Below are 18851 nucleotides of genomic sequence, written 5' to 3' on the forward strand. Positions count from 1 at the left end.
GTTCCTGTTAGTGCTAGAGGCAATGATGATTCCTTATGCTGTGGATGACCATTTACTGGGAACAGTAACTTTACCATTTTGTCAGCCATGAAGTAACTTTCAGATGCTTCCAACCTTTGATTACTACTGGCTGCTGTGCCATTTGAACCCATAACCTATAGATGAAAAGAAAAAAAAAAGATTAAGACAGACTCCATCATACATTTTATAATTCTGCTTTGACTGTGCTACGTTATAAGAGGAATTTAAAATAAAGTTGTATGGTACACAGCATTCAGATTCAGTAGACTTATAAAGTATTAGTGAAATAGAGTAATATTTAATGTAGAATCCCTATCTCTAATTTAATTTATTATAATATATATGGTTAAAATGTAGATCATACTGCTGTTTTGGATCATAGTTTTGATTCCAAAAATTACAGTCATCATAGGTGGATTATATCTGTCCCTTGTCATGAGAAAATGTATTTCGGGTCCATTTTTCTGTAAAGAGAGGCTGAAGGATGAGGGGCAGGACTTTTGAGTAACATTGTAACAGTTAGTTGTCACACAAAGGCACTATATGTTAACATTCTAACTTGGAAAACATTTGGTGAATGAGCATCTAAAGAGAAACGAGTCAATTAAAAGTCATTATTATCTGCAGTAGATAAATAGTGTTTCAAAATAGTTAACTATCAGTTGAAAAGTGTTATATAACACAGAGAAGGAAACACTACATGTTTCAGGATATTGTCCTGCAGCACCCAATGTAAAAGTACAGAAGTTAATGATCTATCTACTTCTTTGTTCAACCAGGTCTTTTGGTTAAAGTCCTTTGCTGCAATTTAAAAAATTCATTCTTATAGTAATATAAAAATACTAGCTAATACCCCCTGATAAGTCCTGGCTGTGCTCCTTTAATTAAAGTATTGTAGCATACCTATTGGCATCCATACATGGTCTACACTGAACTACAAGTCTTTGACCTACCTTCATGGTGTACTTTTAGTATGTACCCATAAAACCAATACTAATAATGTCGCTAACATTGTTTAATTTCACTCACCCAGTATGTGCCAGATCTTCACCTTGTCCCAAGTACATAATGCTCTGTGTTAGGCTGGCCAATTGCACTGTCAACATCTTTCAAATGTTGAAAGCCAGTTTGTTACATGCCAATTTATATCTAGACTGCCAAGGTATTGGATTAGTTCTCACTAGTACAGTCCCAAAAAGGCATAGAAACTTATCTCCATAAATGTGGTGGTCTGCATTTTCATTTTTAAAAATTATTCAGATCACTTGGAGATGATACTTCTTCTACAGTAACTTAATTTGAAGATGAACCAGAATTAAAAATTCCTTCTAATTATAGTAGTGGAATATTGATTTAGATTACCATTTCTGAGCCCATCCTTTACAGTTCTGATTTAGGTGAGATCCAGCACTTGAAGGGGCATAAGCAACTTTGTTCACTTCCAGTTTTGTGAGGACAAAGCAAGAGGTTGAAAATTTCACAAAATCTAATTTATCTTAATAGTCACTTTGGTGCTTAGGTAATATAAATTATAACTAATGTTGCTAATCCTCAGGATGGTGGGAATCCCATAAAATAATTGAATTTCATGAAACGTATGCTACTTGGTGGATGGTGCAAAATTCCACACTCATGGAATGTAATGCCCCTCAAACTGTCCATAGCTAGGATTCAGTGATCTGTCTCAGTGAAAGGGAATGTCACTAAATTATGGCCATTTAAAAAAGTATAAGAGAAACAAATTCTCTAATCTGTTTTCTTACAGTCTTGCACTAAGAAGACCATTTAACTTCCTTTTTCTTTCTCCTCTTCTTTAAAGTTCTTTTTTTCTCTACCTCCTAATTGCTGGTCTAAGATGTCCTCCCCCTGAGGTAGCTGATGTAATTTCAGCATCCATTGGTAATTTCCTATAAGTGGTCACAAGTGTGTTTACTGATGCTGAAATTACTGGAGTGAAAAGATGTTACTGGGGAAAAAAAAGGAAGTTGGGGCCATCCACATTGGTGGGGATCAGGCACCTGCAACCTAAGAGAGACTCAGAGGCCATCCTCTGTTAAGCAGGCATTAAGCACCTGCAGCTGTCTTCGGGAGAATGAGCAGACCTAGGGAAAACTGAGCAAAGAAAATGCAGCTGAGCTTCACCAGTCTTTCCCACAGCCTCTGTGTAATTTTATGGAGTAGTAAAACCGGACACACTACTTTTGGGGGCTTATCACCCAATCTTCCCCTACCATATCAATTTCAGGATATGTTAGTGTCATGTCAGTTGCCTACACCCTGAAGTATAGTTGGATTATTTATGAAAATGAAGTGTGTGCCTGTATATGTAGAGTACCTGGTATTTGTATATTTTTAGCACTGGAGTTTGAAGAAAAGATGCTGTGGTAGACAGGAAGGTATTGAAAGACTAAAGGGAGTTGATTTTCCTGAAGGGCTTCCTCCACTTTTAAGGTAACTGATTATGTGACTTAACATCTCATCTTACTTAGGACGTAATTTATCATTCAAGGGTTTCATTCTGGTTGTCACTATGACATTGTTGAAATGGTAGTTTGTCACAGTCTCTAGTAACTTTGCTGGTATGCATTCAAACAGATCAATCAAAATTTGTTATGATCATCATGGAATTTGAATGGTCCTCACATGGTCCTGACAAGTGAGTGGCAATGTCCATTGCTAGGATAATATGGAAGAGCAATGAGCCAATGAAAGCAGTTCTGAAGGACTTGATACTATATAACAGTGATGTAAGGATTCTCAGGATGTTACCAAGTCCAGTTTAGGATCGTAAGTAGGTGGAATAACCACCCACATTTTTGGGCAGCCTTATTGGCTTGGATGGTCCCAATTAACTTCTAGCCAGTGTTTGTTTTGGTTTTTAAGAAGACTGGATATCTAATGCCCTTTAGACCTTTCCCTTATGCCTCCCTATAGAAGGTACCAGTTTTTGTCTTGTTTAGCTGTGCAGGCCTTGGGTTAATAAGAAGAGTGGTTGCAAGCAAAGCAGCATCTACCTAGGACTCTTAAGGAGGTCCCGCAAGAAACTTTGGAGATGGAATTTCTGTAGCTTATTGAAAATAAGGGAGTTCTGTTTTATCTAGTACTTAGAAAGGAAATTGTTATCGTGTTAACTCCAAGAGTCGGTGCAGTAGATAGGGTGATGAGCTCTGTCAGTGATACAGTACAACAAAACTATCTAGGATGATAGATATTAAAGGAATGTGGTAGCCCAGGAGATGCTAGCCAAGATGGAAAGTGTCCTTTAGAAATAATTAATCAGAAACATCAGAAGTGCCAGGAGTTTGAAGAGCCGAGTTCCTCATTGACAAATATATACAAGAAAAACTGGAAGTGTGTAGCTGGGAAGAACTCAGCCAGGATGAGTCTTATGGAAGTGAAGACATGAGTAACAGCCAGAGTGCCTGGGCACACCCTGGCTTTGCTATCTGCAGATGGAGACCCAAAAGACTGCAGGGCCTCAGTCCAACACCAGCACATGTAAAATAAGGCTCAGGATTTAGATAGCTCTGTTCCAGCATACTGACGCGCATGGCCTCAGTCCAACTCCAACACATGCAAAATTAGTTTCAGGATCATTCCAGCATACTGAAGCCTGTGCCTAGACCAGTTATTGCCACAAGCTCAGCTGAACCACAGGAGGGGCTGCTCAAAATAGTATTTTTACTTCTCATTGACATCATACACCATAGAAGTTCAGATGAAGTTCTTGTGTTGTCATATCAGTGTGTGGCAAGAGTGCTATAGAAAGACTAGCTAATATGCAGCACTTAGGATTTTTATTATCCAAGGACAGCATGCTACTATATTATTAGTGAATAGTTAGACTACTACACAAAGCTAGGCTCAAGGTTGAGCTACTAATGCACCTTCTGAGCTATATTGTTAATATAAAAAATGTTATCAGCTCATTTGTATGGTATCAAATTTAAAGGCATCCTGGACCTGATATATCTAGAAGAGATTGTTAAAACAGTGAAAAATCCTACACCAGAGACCATTTAAAGGAGTTCTTCTCAAGTCTGGAAAGTCTCAAATTTAACCTGTTTCTCTCCCTTTTTATATATAGATGGCAAAAATTAATGAAATTAGCATATTTGGGGTTTAATTTTTGTTTTAAAAAAACTTTTCGTATAAAAAAACTTTTCTTAAAATGTTAGCATTGGCAGCTCAGAAAAGATCAACTCTTCAGTAACATCTCAGGTTCTCTGCAAAATATGAGGGGAAAATTGAAAATCACATTTAAGTACAGTATGTTATAAAGGGTTAATGGAAGGTGAAGAAAAATTATTTACATAGCTATTTATAGTAGCGGTCTTTTGGCATTCAGACAACCTTGGAAAGTAAGAAGCAGCAAATACAGACCACTGAAAAAGAGGCGTTTTCTTTAATTTACTTCAATTTACCAAAATAGTGTACCCTATACTATAACACTAATCGCTGTTCAGTGACTCCATCAGCACCTATGCACAAAGAAGTGAGGTAGGAGTGGAATGACAGTTTTGCTTGAAATGGTGAGAGGATATTAAACTGATAGTAATTTTAAATAACACATTTTGATTGTGTGTTTTTATTTACATAATTTTTATTATGTTGTTTTCTTGCTTAACTGCCTATGCATGAGTTCCTGTGCCATTTTTTAAAAAGTTTTACATTTTATTTCATTAAAATGAATATAGAAAGATTTTGATGACCTATTTCAGATACCTGAACTGCTGTGCTGATGATGCCACTCCATGATGAGATAATAATAATGGAGCTGAGTTATTTTTATCAATAATATGCAAAACTTCTGTAATAAAACCTGAAGCTCAGAAACCTGTTGGCAACTCTGAAATAATTTTTGAACAAATTTAGACAAGTATATAGATCTGACTTTGAAAAATCATCTGTTTGAGCTGAATTTCCCTTTCAGCTTTTGTGTTTTGAACCAAAAATCTCAAAGTGAAACTCAAAAGGATATACTCCCACATTAAACTATCTCTGTAATCAGAAAAAAAAATTAAGAGGCAATAAGAGCCTTTGAAATGCATTGTGGTTGGGCACCCATTTGGGCCTTTGAAAATTCCCCACTCAGATGGTGGGCATATTTTAAGAAGTTAGAGGGGGAAACAGAGAATGCGAAAAAAACTGGGTTTACACAGCTCCTTGCCACCCATATCCACCAAGTGTAAAAAAATATTGTTTTACACTTTGCACACACCTGACTTAGATTCTCTAGATATGTTTCATCCAGATACCTACTCATAAAATTCACTGTCACATGAATGTGTTTGATGTCCATGTGCAACTTAGTAATAGCAGTGGCAGCATAAAAAGTACATGGTCTTTCCAACTGCATTTTATTCCCAGAATATATAAAGAAGATGAAGAAATGTTGAAGGAAGATGATAAACATGGAGGGAAGATGGAGGCAATATAATCATTCATAGAACTCTAGTTAATGGTTATTTTAGTTGATTAGTTAGTAACTCCATTTTCTCCCTTGTGAAATTTCCTCCACAGATCCTCACTTTTGGAGATTAATCAGCAGTAGCAATCCATCCCAAGAGTAGGAGATCAGGAGTACTTAATTAAAGAGGGACTGTAAGGCAACTCTCCCAAACTGGGTATCTGATCTAGCCTTGGCATCAAGAGAGCAATGCTGGGTAAAAGTGTTTATCAAGCTTCATGTAGCCACTCTGCAAATCTCAGAGATGGGAATATCACAGAGACAGGCTGTAGAAGCTGCTATAACCCTAGTGGTATGGGCTTTAAGGCCATCTGGTACCTGAACACCTGCCTGCAAATAACACATCTGAATACAAAAGATGATCCATTTGGATAGCTTCTGCACTGAGATAAATTCCCTATTGGAATTTTCTCCAAATGCAATAAACAATCTGGATGAAGTGTGGAAAGACTTGGTCATATCTAGGCAATAACTGAGTTCCCATTTCACATTTATCTGGTACATCAGTGCTAACGCAGGCAAGTCAAGGGTTTGGGTAAGAAAACTGACAGAGGATAATTCATATGAGAAAACTAGAGACTGCTGTTGAGAAGAACTTTGGGTGAAGATGATACATATCCTAATCTTGATTAAAAACCATATAACGGAGCTACACTGGGAAGGCTTAGAGTTCATGTGTATGTCTGGCAGAAGTGGTGATGATGAAGGCTATAATTTTCTGAGGCAGAAACTTTTAATAGCATTAACAAAGGAAAGATCCATGGGAATCAAATTTAAATCCTTCAGTTTTTCACCAAACAGTAAAGAAAAAACAAGTGCTTTGCTATGCCAGTGAAAATGGGGTTTTATCTAGAAGGGAATGAGAAATAGCTGGTTAGGGGCATACTTCTGAAGAAATCCAAAATAACCCCAAGTTTTTCACTGGCTCTCACACAAGATTTGTCAAAAAAATGAAGGCCAAATTAAAGTCTCAAATGTTGTCACCACACAAAAGAGGCTGGGGCATTCCTTGGCATCTGAGCTATGCATAGGTGGGAGACAGAAGAAAAGAACATGGTAGAAGGTTGCATATGTAGACCAAATGGAAAGAAGAGGGGAGGCCTACAAAGATAAAAGAATGAGGAAACACATTAATAAGTATATCTACTAAGAAGTGTTTGCTTTTTCGTGTGGAGATTCTTCTTGAACATCATCTGGGAAAAACCCAAGGCTTTGGAATCTCAGAGCCTACCATTCATGCTTTTAAATTAAGCAAGTGGTATCTGGGTAAATAACTTAAGTACAATTAAGATCAGATAGAAAAAGCATATTTCCCTCATCAAAGCCCTAAGGTTAGAGTACCAGAACTGATCTAAGTTACACAGGGTCAAATTTAACACTTTCTCTCTCCAGACAGTAAAGTAAAAAGAGAGAATGCATACAAGATGCCTGCCCTGTGCTATACCCAGTGTCATTTGGCAAAGGCCTTTGATTACTCTTTGGACAGGCACAGGAATAATAGCAAGAATTGGACTGTCTCCTATTTATGTACATCACTCAGATGGCTTACTCCCACTACTTCATCATGTTTTAGAAAGCTACCTCAATTCCCACATGTTGAGTAAATTTAAAACAATCTCCCTTTCTAAATGAGGGCTACTGTTGCTGTGCTTGGACCATACCATTACCTTGGTTTTGAAGCAGCAGCAACGAAGGTAGATTGCCATTTGTTGTTTCCAAAAAAACCCAAAACAAAACAAAACAAAAAAAAACCCCCAACCCCAAACCCCAACCCCAGAAAGCTCTCATTCTTACATGGAATAATGTTTTTTAGCAGAAAGTTAAGGCCATAAATCTCAAGTGTTGTCACTGCTATATATGAGTGGGTGAAAGAAGAAAGGAGCATGATGGGAGGGTGACAGAGGAAAACCAAGTGGAAGGGAGAGTAGAGAGCTCTAGAGCTGGAACAAGCTAAATTCATTATTCACAATAAATTAACTGGATCTTCAAGAGACCCTATTCCCTGGCTTTTAAGCAAAATAAAAAGAACTCTTTTAGGGCCATATTCTGTTTAGCCCTAATTTCTGTTGACTTCAGTAAGGGGTCCTACATGTATAAATCTGAGGGCGCAAGTGTCATTTACCCATTACATTTATTTTTATACACACACATGCATATACATTTATAAAACAAATTGATATTCTTTGTACTTGTGGTTCTTTAAAGTAATGGTAGAGAGATATGTTGGTCTGGCTGCTGATGGGGCTTTTGATAATCCTACTCCTACTATATGCATTCCCCAAGAGGTTATGTGCATGAATTCGTAATCCTTTGAAACTTTTTTCTGTTTTATTTGTATTTGGGGTTTTTCCTAAGATGATATTGCTGTAAATCATTAAGGCTAGTGACAGAAATTACACATTAACTGGTATGTGTGTGTTCGGAAACTGGTTCAAATCTATAATACAACAAAAGTTCAGTGCATATAAACCACTTTCAGAATGGCCAAAATTGATTTAAGATAAACCTGGATGGATGTAGTATCAAACTTAACTGATTTAGGTTAAATTGGTTTATTGAACTTCTGTCCAAGATCCCCTCCAGATTCAAATTAACTCACGGACCTGCAGCATCCCAGGATGCTTTGCACCTCTCAGCAACACCTACCCCGCTCCTCTCCCCGCCCTGCAGGGTGGGTAAGCTAGCCTTGGCCCAAGCTGACTGCTCCAACCAAGCAGGAAGCGTGCTTTAGCACCCCTCCACTTCTGGCCTGGGCCACTGTAGGCATGTGGCTGCATTTCTGGAATCAAAAGTGAATGTCTGTTCACTTGCTTATTGGTTCAATCTATGCATCTTAGATTAATCTGCAAAGATTGAATTGATTTCGCCTCAGGCTTTTTGACTGTCTGTACTTAGCCTAATGCCACTGAAATCAAAGGAAAATTTCTCTTCTCACAGACTCCTTGGGCCCAGTGTGTATCTGTGCCCAGTAATAAGGGTCTACAATGGTAGACCTACACTACCAAAAGATTGGGGCTTCAGACTTGACTTCACCATTTGATGAGTGAGGCCTTTATATGAAAAATGGAAGGATTAGGATGTTTGACTGTAATCTTCCTGGGGCAGGAACTGCATCATCATATTTGCCTTGTACAGCACTGAAAACAGTATCAGTGATTAATAAAACAATAACTACTAAAAATGACCTATGATGTAGTTTATTAATGAATTAGATTAATGATTGCAATGCATTTCATACAATATTTAGTTTTAAATAAGGCTAGAAGTCATAGCCCTAAATAGTAAGATGTAATTGCTGATCATGTATCTCTTTGTTCCAGACATTTTTATAAAAGAGTATGTATTATGTATGATGTGACCTTCAAATGTCATGAATGCATTGTGCAATAAACTGTCAATATTTGTGGCTATAAGGTACTAGATGACTTTTACAATAATTGGAACAGCTATATTAAAAGCTTGGATCACTCAGCTGGTTAAAGAGAAAGACACAGGCCAATGTTCATCTGGGACTTTTCTTCTGCCAACTATTAAATGAAAGATATTGCAAGGTGCTTAAGATGTCTTCCTTGTTTAAAAAAGAATATGGCAAAAAAGGCATCTCTTGGGGAAAATGTTATCTCTAGATAATCATTTTTCCTTTCAATGTGCATAATTTTCAGGCCAAATTGAGCTCTGTAAGTTAATGGCAAATAACCAACACTGGTTTTTTTTGTCTGTTTGTTTCATTTCTTGGTGTTTTTTCCATTTTCTTTTTTCCTGTCTTTTTGTTAAAGAAGCCTTCAAAAATCAGACTGCAGAAATGATATATTCAGAAATCATCTTTGAGTGGTGCAAACTATCTCAAAAGGGTTTTAAAAATAAAGAATATTTCAAAAAAGAAAAACTACCTAGAAATCCCGAACTAAAACAGAATTCTTGTTGGGATTTTATGGCTTAATTTAAGACAACAAAAAATCTCTGGTGCTTTAAATTGTTTTATTTACAAGAGGGGTTATGTGTAAACTGCAGAGAGGCAAGCTGATGTTTTGTAACAAATTAAGGAGTAAGTTACTTAAAAGTATCTTCATGGAGATACAGGATTTATTCATGGGAGTCTCTACATGCTTTATGTAGTGCCTTCAGTGCACTCCTCACAAGCTGCACTGTAATAGAGGACTAAGTTATAACCATGAATTGCATAAATGAAATACTCTGGCATATGTTTTTGGCCTATGAGCTTTGAAAATCACCAAATCATCAAGTGTGTCGTGTACGCAAAATACCGGTAAAAAATGTCTGCTGCCCCAAGAGTCAGCAGTTGCTGCTTTACCAGTTACTGACAAATTGCTTAGACATTTCTCACTCCCTTTCTCTCATGCATGAGATAGCACCTAGATAGCTTGCTTGCAGCCTGCGGTATTGGCTATGATAGGCTTATGATCACTGGAGGTACCTTGTGACTCGTACCTTTCATAAATACAACTTAATGTTTTACCTCACTTACACCCAGTTCACATTTTTTAAAACTACAGTATAAACAAATCCACTTTTTCATAACATGCAGAGATATACGCAGAATGGTACGTGTCTTGGCAGTGTAATTCAGGGGACTCAGAAAGAGGCCTAGTATTATGCATGGTATATTTTTTACTTACCGATTGAACCTTTGGTATAATCTTAATTTCTAAAAATAGCTGTTGGTAGGCTTCACTGGTAGGCCTCCTTTCCAATTCTCTTCTAAAATAGCTCCCTGTTTAAACAAATTATCTACCACTCCTTATTAAGGCTTAACAGTTTAAGATTACCAAATATGGGCATAGCCCCACCCCCCACTAAATATCTGATGAAACAATAGAGGCAGCAAGTGTCATTGACCTATGATTTTAGTAATTCTTTCTGGAGGCCTACAATATAGCTGTGATATTCAGTAGTACTACATTCCTTCGTTTTCAGGCAAGTACTTCACCAGGAAAAAGTTTGGGTGTGTCTGATAATAGGACTCTTATTTCAAAATATAGGTATTGGGCCAAATTCTGTTCTCTGTTACACATGTGTAGCTCTATTGAAGCCACTGTAGATAGCTGACAAATATTGTTAATGATATCCCTCTGTAACTTATATCTTTCACAATTTTGAATATGATTCAAGTTTACAACAAAGCATAGACAGAATAAATCAAAGAATGTTTTCTCAGAAGCTCTCCATACCCAGTGGCATTTTCCAAGGTGAGGGGTAGTTAAAGTTCACATGAACTTGCATACAAAAAATAACCCTGGCAGGATTAAGATTTTCAATGTATCCAAAACGGCTTCTTTACCTCAGAATCTGAATATGATTTCTAATATTAAAGGAACTAAGCATATATTTTATGGATCGATCTGGGTGTTTTACAGAAATTAAAAAAAAAAAGAACTATGGCACTACCACTTCATGTTACACCATATTTCATTAACTTTTTTCAGGGAGTTCTGAAGAGCCGCAAATATCTTGAATTTTAGAAGGTTATGAAATCATGGAATTATGTGGAGCTTTAAAGATTTTTTGGCCACATTTTCAAAGTGATCTCTGATGCAGTCTGAAAAGCATGTGAACACAAACACATGCTTATAAGTGTGATTACCTTTTATATGAATGATTATCTTTTCCTTGCAATTGCCTATTTTTGTCTAATTTGGTAATTCTTGTGTCAACACAGCTACAGAAGACTTCAGGGGGTGGTTAGTCTACACAAGAACTACAATTTAATTCCTTTGTACACAAATGTGTGTCTTAGTGTATGCACAAGTGCAGTTTCCTACATCAGAAAAGTATATTTTACAGGGCACATTTGTAGATGGTCCTTTGGCTTGTAGTGTAGGTATAAATCTCTGTAGACATTTTAATTTTAACAAAACAAGCAAATGCTTTCCTAGTCCTGGTTAAAGGAAATCTGTAGACAGGTAAATCAATATTGAAGAAAATGTACACAGGTTTCACAGCATCTTTGTTGTTCTTCAAGTGATCATCTACATGGATGATCATTTCTGATCTAGAAGAAGCATAGAATCTATGGATTCTACTTCTGGTATCCATACCTTCCCTGGACACAAGATTGGATTCTTTTTGGCTAGCAGTGCCTGTTAGCACCACATCTGTTCACTGAATATCCTTGCTTTCTCTCACCTGAGGGCATTAGTCTCAACAACTGCAAATTGTTTTTTGATACTCAGGACATTTACCACACAAGTCAAACTTTCTCATTTGTTTTTTTAACTTGCCATTCTAAACCTGATATTAACTTGATACTACACATTTCTTGACAAGATGCTAACTGCGTAGTAGTCAAATAGTACCGTGCCATAGTGTATCACAGCACCAACAGTGCTAATACACTACTGGACAGTATTATTAGGTTACTGTGCAGAAGCATCACTAAAAAGGCATTTGTGGGTGCTGCTGTGCAGCAAGTCTGGTTAGTCTACATTTATTTAGTACCTGATTATCTGTTTAGTGAACAATGGGTGTGTCTACATGAAATACTCCTGTGCAGTGCTTGCTGTACACTTCAGCACTTGATAATTAGGCCTGTGTGAAGCAGCTAGTATTCGCTACAGATTCAGCTGATTCGAGGGACAGTGATTTGATTTGGTGATTCGAATTGCTGTCCTGAATCTATTTGGCCGAATCTAATTTGGAGATTCTACCTCTGCTAAATCGTCTGAATCTTCGAATTGGACAGGCCTCATCCCCCACCCCCTCTCAATGGTTGCCCCACCCAGCCCTAGCTCCCGGCTCCTTTAAAAAAAAAAAAAAGCCCTGAACTCACCGGCTCCTGCCAGGTTGGGGGGGGGAGTGATCCCCTCTGCACCCCGTGGCTCCACACTGCGTGGGAGGCTCTACCATGTGCCCTCTGACCCCTGTCCGCTCTCCCAGCTTCACCCCCAATGGCTGCCCTGCCTGGCCCCAGATCCCAGTTCTTTAAAAAAAAAAAGAAAAAGCCCCAAATTCAATGGCTCCTGCTGGGTGGGATGGGGGGGAGGAGTGATCCCTGCTACTGTCCACTGCCCCATGCTGTGTGGGGGGCTCTGCTGCAAGCCCCCAGAAGCCCTGATGGCTGCTGCAACAGTCAGTGAGTGCAAGCTTTTTTTTTTTTTTTTTAAAGAACTGGGAGCTAGGGCTGGGCTGGGCAGGGCAGCCATGGGCGAGGGGTGCTGAGAGAGCAGGCAGGGGTTGGGGGGGCACTTAGGGGGGCTGGGGGAGCAGGCAGGGGATAAGGTCTGGTGTGGGTCCCCACATGGTCCCCTCCCCACTCCTCCAGCCCCACCCCTTTGTCCCCTACTTACCAGCATGGAGTCCAGTCCAGCTCCCTGTGGCAGCGAGTGGGAACTGCCTGCATCTCCAAAACTCTCCAAATCTTTTCTAATTGATTCAGAGAGCTTCAAAATGATTCTGACCTTTTTATTGGTTTCCTGATTCGATTCAGATTTGGAGATTCAGCCACCAAATTGGGACAAATTTCCTCAACATCAAATCAGCACCTGAAGCTTCACACAACCCTATTGATTATATAAGTACTAAATAAATGCACAGTAACCACTACACAGTAGCATCTCATGTAGATGCACCCATTGTTCACTAAACAGATCCTGCATCCTGATGTACAGTGCCTTTATTAGACCCTCAATATTGACTCTTAAGGACACTTACTTCCCTTCCATATGTTTATATATACATCATAGAAAAAATAAGTCAGATTCATGATGAGGAATTCTTAGTACTAACTTTGGGATTTGTCCTTTGGTCTCTCCACAACAACAGGAATATTCATGGAGGGCTCAGCAGTTGTTACAGCCCTCTTAATTGGACATGTAACCCTTCTGCTGGGCATTGGCCAGCAGTACAAGGGCCAGGTTCAATTTTTTGGGATACTAAATTTTGGGCAGTAAATTTATTTACTTTGACCCGAGCCCCCACCCAAGAATCTGGGAACACTAAATTAATTACCAGGGTGTCCCGCATAAACAACCCCCCACTCCTCACAAGCAGTATAACCAAAACAGATTTAATACAGAAAACAGAAGAATCTTTGCTCCCATGGAGAGGCTATATGTGTGTGCGGGGAGTGAATGAGGCTTCAGACTAAGGCTTCACACACCCCACACTTCTGGGCTAGATTATACGGCCTGCTGAAATAAAAACTGCAGGAAAAACTCCAAAGGAACCAGGTTGATTAATGACTACAGCCAGCCCAACCTCACAGCCAACTAAAACAAAGGAATACCAAAAGAAACAAGGGGGAAAGACCAAGCCTGCCCTCTAGGCCTTGGCTGCAGGTGAGTTGGGTCACAGCTCCATTGGGTTCAGAATGTTGCAAGCCTCAACCCTTGCCCCAAACTGGCAGGATTAGGAACTCCCAGATTCCAACCCTGTTAAAGCTGCCAGGTTTAAATCCTGACCAGAAAACCCAAGGAACCAGTGCTCTTTCCCCAGTATTAATCCCTTAAAACCTCAAAAGAGAGGGGAAAAAAGGGAGGAAGAAAAGGAGGAGAATAGTTCCCAGACACTGGGACAATTCTCTCTCTCTCCCCGCTCTGAGATTCCCTTTTTGCTATCTGCTACTCCTCCTCCCTAGAAGGAGACACCGCTTTTCTGCAGCTGCTGGCAGCTTCTTCTCCCCCAAACAAGCCTAGCTCCCCCTATATCCCTTTTCATGACATCACCCTGGCCTTGTCCAGTTAGGGAGTACCACACTGCAGTCTCTCTCCTAACCAATCAACCTGAAGAATCCTCTGCTTCCCATGGCCAATGAGGCCAGAAGGTTTTACACATTTTCCCCAGATGCAGGCCCCGCTTGCCATGTGCTGAGCACATGGCCAGAACAACAGGGCCATCTTGCCCCTATCAAAACCCCCCCCCCCCCCCACCCCCCAACACCCCCCCGACACCCAAACACATTATACAACCCAGTGTGTGAGGGGGGTATTACAGGTTTGGTATTCACCATAGGAAAGGACATACGTAGATGACAGAGTGGTCACGTTGCCAATTCTGTTTATGGGATTATATAGCACTTGACTGAAGTTTAAGTTTGATAGAGAAAGAATCCACATTTTGCTCACCCAAAGCACAGAATTCATAGGAACCACGTTAGTTTTTAGATCTGCATGATGTTGTCTCCCACAGGGAAGATCCCAGACTATTGTGGGACTATTGTGGGTCCCAGACTATTTGACTCATCAGTCAAAACTGTAGTAATTTATAATGTTAGCAGACAGGACAGAGCAAGGTCATCTCCATTTTGTCAAGAAACCATTTGTCTCCAGCTCCAGTGCATTCTTTATCACATTGTACCAGTAGCCTTTCATCTACCAGGTCTCAAAAATTTCCCCCTTAACTACATAACATATGAAGTCAGTGCTTTCTGGTCTTTGGGAGAAGAACCCATGTGGAAAATCGTGTGAAGAAAAAAAAGTTACTTATCTTACACTAACTATGGTCCTTTTAAATACATTGCTCACTTGGATCTGAGAGTCCTCTCCCTTTTCCTGCTCTGTGAATTCCTAGCTATAGATTTTTCATTGGCAAAGGAGGAAGACATTTGACATCCGTCATGTTCTTGAATACAGTGGACCAGAAAGGAATCCGGGGTGAAAGCTATAATAGAAACTGCTAGCCAAAATGAATCCAGTCTCATGTCCATGAAGTGTGTACACCCACAAAAAGAAGTTTTATGGGCAACACAACTCAAATAAGCATGGTTAATGTAAGATAGTCAACTGTTCTTTTTCCTCACAAAATTAGTGGGATTTTAATTTATTTTATTATTTATTTATTTATTTTTGGAAATGGATCAACCCAGAAACTTTGGGGAAAATCTTGATTACATTTGAAATAATTTTGCTCAGATAAACTTTATGTCCTGTTGGCTCATTACAGATATTCCCACAAACTAGTCCAGTTCAACCCAATTGCCAATTTCTACTTAGCAAAGATCTCAAAGTCGATGGATAGGGAAGGGAAGTTGAAGGTTAGGATTGATGTTTATTTGGTAAAGCCGCATGGAGCAGCTTTTTCAATGCTCACTCCCCCATAATAATTCTTTTGTTTTACAGATTTATTTTCCTTTTTTAACATTCACTCATATACACTCCTTATTTTTTCCTTAGCCTTTTAGGCACTGCTTTAATCAGTGCAGTTGTTATGGGGTAGTAGTTGTGATGTAAGCGCATGCTACAGTTAAGGGAGTGCTTAAGTGTTTTAGCAAATAGGGATAGTTTGCTGATTCAGTACTTTAGTGAGCAGAGATGTGGGTTAGGGTCTGAGAGGAACAGAAAGCAACCGTGAACTTATAGTTTCATTGATTCAAATAAAAGGACTTAGATGTAGAGCTATTCATTCAGGTAGCAGCGGCCTCCAGCACTTCGGTGGGCTTTGTAAGCAAAGTAATTCAAAAGAAAAGCCCTCAGCCCAGCTTTAAAGTCTTAGGAATGTGTTCACTGTGGGAAGAAAAAGTTCTTATAGGTAAGGCCCTGTTAGAGGAAAGCCTTTAGAGCTATCTACTGTATGTCTACTTAAATCTAAGGGAAAGCTCTTCAGACCACCCACATCTTTCTCTGCTTCATTGTTGTTTTCAGTTTGCTTTTTCAGAGGGATTAGTGCTAGAGTAAACTCCATAGTCTCACTGCCTCAAAAAAATTCAATTTTGCGTAAAGTGAAAATTAGACTCTTAAATCTGCAAGGCGAGCTGTTTATCTTACAAATGTATTCTTTTTTATTGGGCCACACATATTCTAGATAGAAAGATAAAAGGGAAATGGATAACAGGCCATCATTTAGAGTGACATATAGCAAAACATAACTAGTAGTCTTGTTCTGTAAATTTATCCTGAGTGGCTTGTTAGCTTTATCTATATATTTATCTATAATGTTCACACAATATTTATTGAAAACTAAACTAAAATCTCTCAGTATCATCATGCATACTGTATTTTGTATTTCACAGCCTCAGAAATGTTTTTTTTCTCAAAGCAGTTCTGGACATTATCTTATATAACTGTCCTGTTACATGCCCCTTACAAAGTAGTAGAAAACCAGCATCCCTTGAGGAAATTGGAAATATAGGATAGTACCGATATGTGTCTGTCCTTTTATTGAAAAGCAACATATAATCTGCATTATGTTACTTTTAAATACTTGTGAATAATTCAAAATGCCAGCTACTGCCCTTCTAATTTAAATGCTGTCTTTTAACTTTGCAGGTTTCAAGCAGAACTTAAAACTTTTACAGAATATTTGTCAGGCATGTGTTTATTGTAGAATACTATCCTTTTTTAGCTTAATATGATCTTTGCAATGATCTTTGCATTTATATGGCTGTGTATATTCCCAGTGGTTGTGCTAAATATATTTCAAACATAGATATATCTGGCTTTTCACAAAGAAATTATATTTTTATCTGATCAGGTACATTGGAAAAAACTAGCTGGGGATTTAGAACTTTTGACTTTTGTTACCTAATTATTAGATTCTCATAATGCTTTCAACTGTGTTAGGTAAGAGCGTTTTGTTGTTGCAATTAAAAATGTAATTGTTAAGGCTATTCACGTATGTCTCTAGCTGTTCTCTCATTTTCACTCTCACTGTGTCTTCAGTACACCCCTATCTGAGACTGCTTCAAAAAAGTGACAATGTTCACCATAGTTTAGCATATAGTTATAATATCTACAGTTGTTTCCCTTTTCAGTAATGTGGTATTTATGTCCATGCTAATGTATATATCCTTTTTATTAGTCAAGTGTTTACATACTTTTGTTTTGTCCATCACTTCTAAGTAAAAAACAGCACCATATAAGTTAGATTTCATTCTCTAGCAGCAGAACAGATACTTTAATCAATAGTTTATGGGGGAAATTATCAAGATTTAAATATGGCCTTCCTGTTAATATCATTGGGTATCACATAGCTCAACTTCTGCATATAACTTTGAAAATATGTTTCTGTGTATTGTGTTTCTCGGTTGTGACAATATTGTTATTCCATTTCTGCACTTACCATCCTATTGTCTGATGTACATATGCCACATATTAAATGGGAACTCTTCATAAATGCTTGATAATATTTGGGATACATGATTGGTTTGAATAAAAAATTTAAAAAAATACCCTATGTTTTTTGTAATTTTTGGTCAGTCCTTTGCCTGAATTGTAACCCACTTTGTTCAGAACCTACTTGAATGGTAACTTGTCAGTTTGTTCCAAGTGGTTGAAAACAACCAGATTTTTTAAAATCTGAAGATGATAATGGTGTCCTAGGCACAAGAGCCATGGTAATAAGATGCAATGTGTAAGTGCAGCCTTGTATGTCAAGAAAGAGAAACAAAGCAGTTGAATATTGCTCAGTGGTTGCGGGAAAGACAGTTCTCTTCAATTGGCCTGCTTGTCCTTTGGTGTTTCCTGATATTAGGCCTCTCAAAAAGACTCATGCAGCCGAGCTCCATTGGTGGAAAGCCAAGGAAGAAAATTGACATAGTCTGTCCGCAGGAAAGGAAATAATGCCCAAAAGACTGTCACTGCAGTCTTCCCCATTATTACCACAACTGTACCGCTGTTTTTGTTTTTAAGATACGAAATACAAACTTTTTAAAATCTAAAAATGTGCAGCTCTTTTACAATAATTAGAAATTAACCAGCTTCAACACAATAACATTTTAAAACTTTTTTTTTTAGGGGGGGGAAATTAGTAGGAACTAAGCAAAAGAAGAAATCAAACCAGCTGCTGACACAGCTGTTTCTTTTCTTGTATAATTCAGTTCAATATAAAGGTACCATATGCTGCTTAAAATGATGATAGGAAAGATGAAATAATTTAAGAGAATAACAAGAAAATACATGAATTGTCAGCATTCTGTCAGATTTAAAGAATGAAATAGACAGGTGTAGTATTGACATGTTTAACTTTGTGTTGTGTTAGCAGTTTTAGTGAGAACAACTTCTGACATGTGCTGAAGTGATGTGAGAACATTTCTGTTTCAGACATCGGAGAAGAAGCTGGGAGATCTGTAGGAGTCCAGCAGCCAGCTTTACTGAGAGACAGGAGTCTTGGTTCTGCCATGAAAGACTGTCCCTATTGTGGAAAAACTTTCAGAACATCACACCATTTAAAAGTCCACTTGAGAATACACACAGGTAAGGGGATGAGAAGAATATGGCATTGATGGAAAGAGTCTTGTGTGGGTGTGTTAAAATACACATCTGGTTTCAAGTTTTAATTTCTAATTTAGGTGAAGATGTGGTAGTTCACTCAGAAGATCTTTCGGGAAAGATATATGGCAATCTTCTTAAATAAAAAGCTTATGGACATTTGACTGGTGAAAAGATAACTTGAAAAGACTCATCTTTCC

At 38.3% G+C, this 18851-nt stretch overlaps 1 protein-coding gene across 1 annotated transcript in view; it reads left to right on the forward strand.

Annotated features, from left to right (window-relative positions):
- The window catches only part of ZNF536 (zinc finger protein 536), a 458794-nt gene that overhangs the window by 244918 nt on the left and 195025 nt on the right, over positions 1–18851 (forward strand). The window contains exon 4 of the mRNA XM_025216582.1: positions 18484–18636. Coding sequence (XP_025072367.1) covers positions 18484–18636 — 153 coding nt within the window. The remainder of the gene's footprint in view (positions 1–18483; positions 18637–18851) is intronic.

This window comes from Alligator sinensis, unplaced genomic scaffold, assembly GCF_000455745.1.
Source record: "Alligator sinensis unplaced genomic scaffold, ASM45574v1 scaffold170_1, whole genome shotgun sequence".
Classification (NCBI taxonomy): domain Eukaryota; kingdom Metazoa; phylum Chordata; order Crocodylia; family Alligatoridae; genus Alligator; species Alligator sinensis.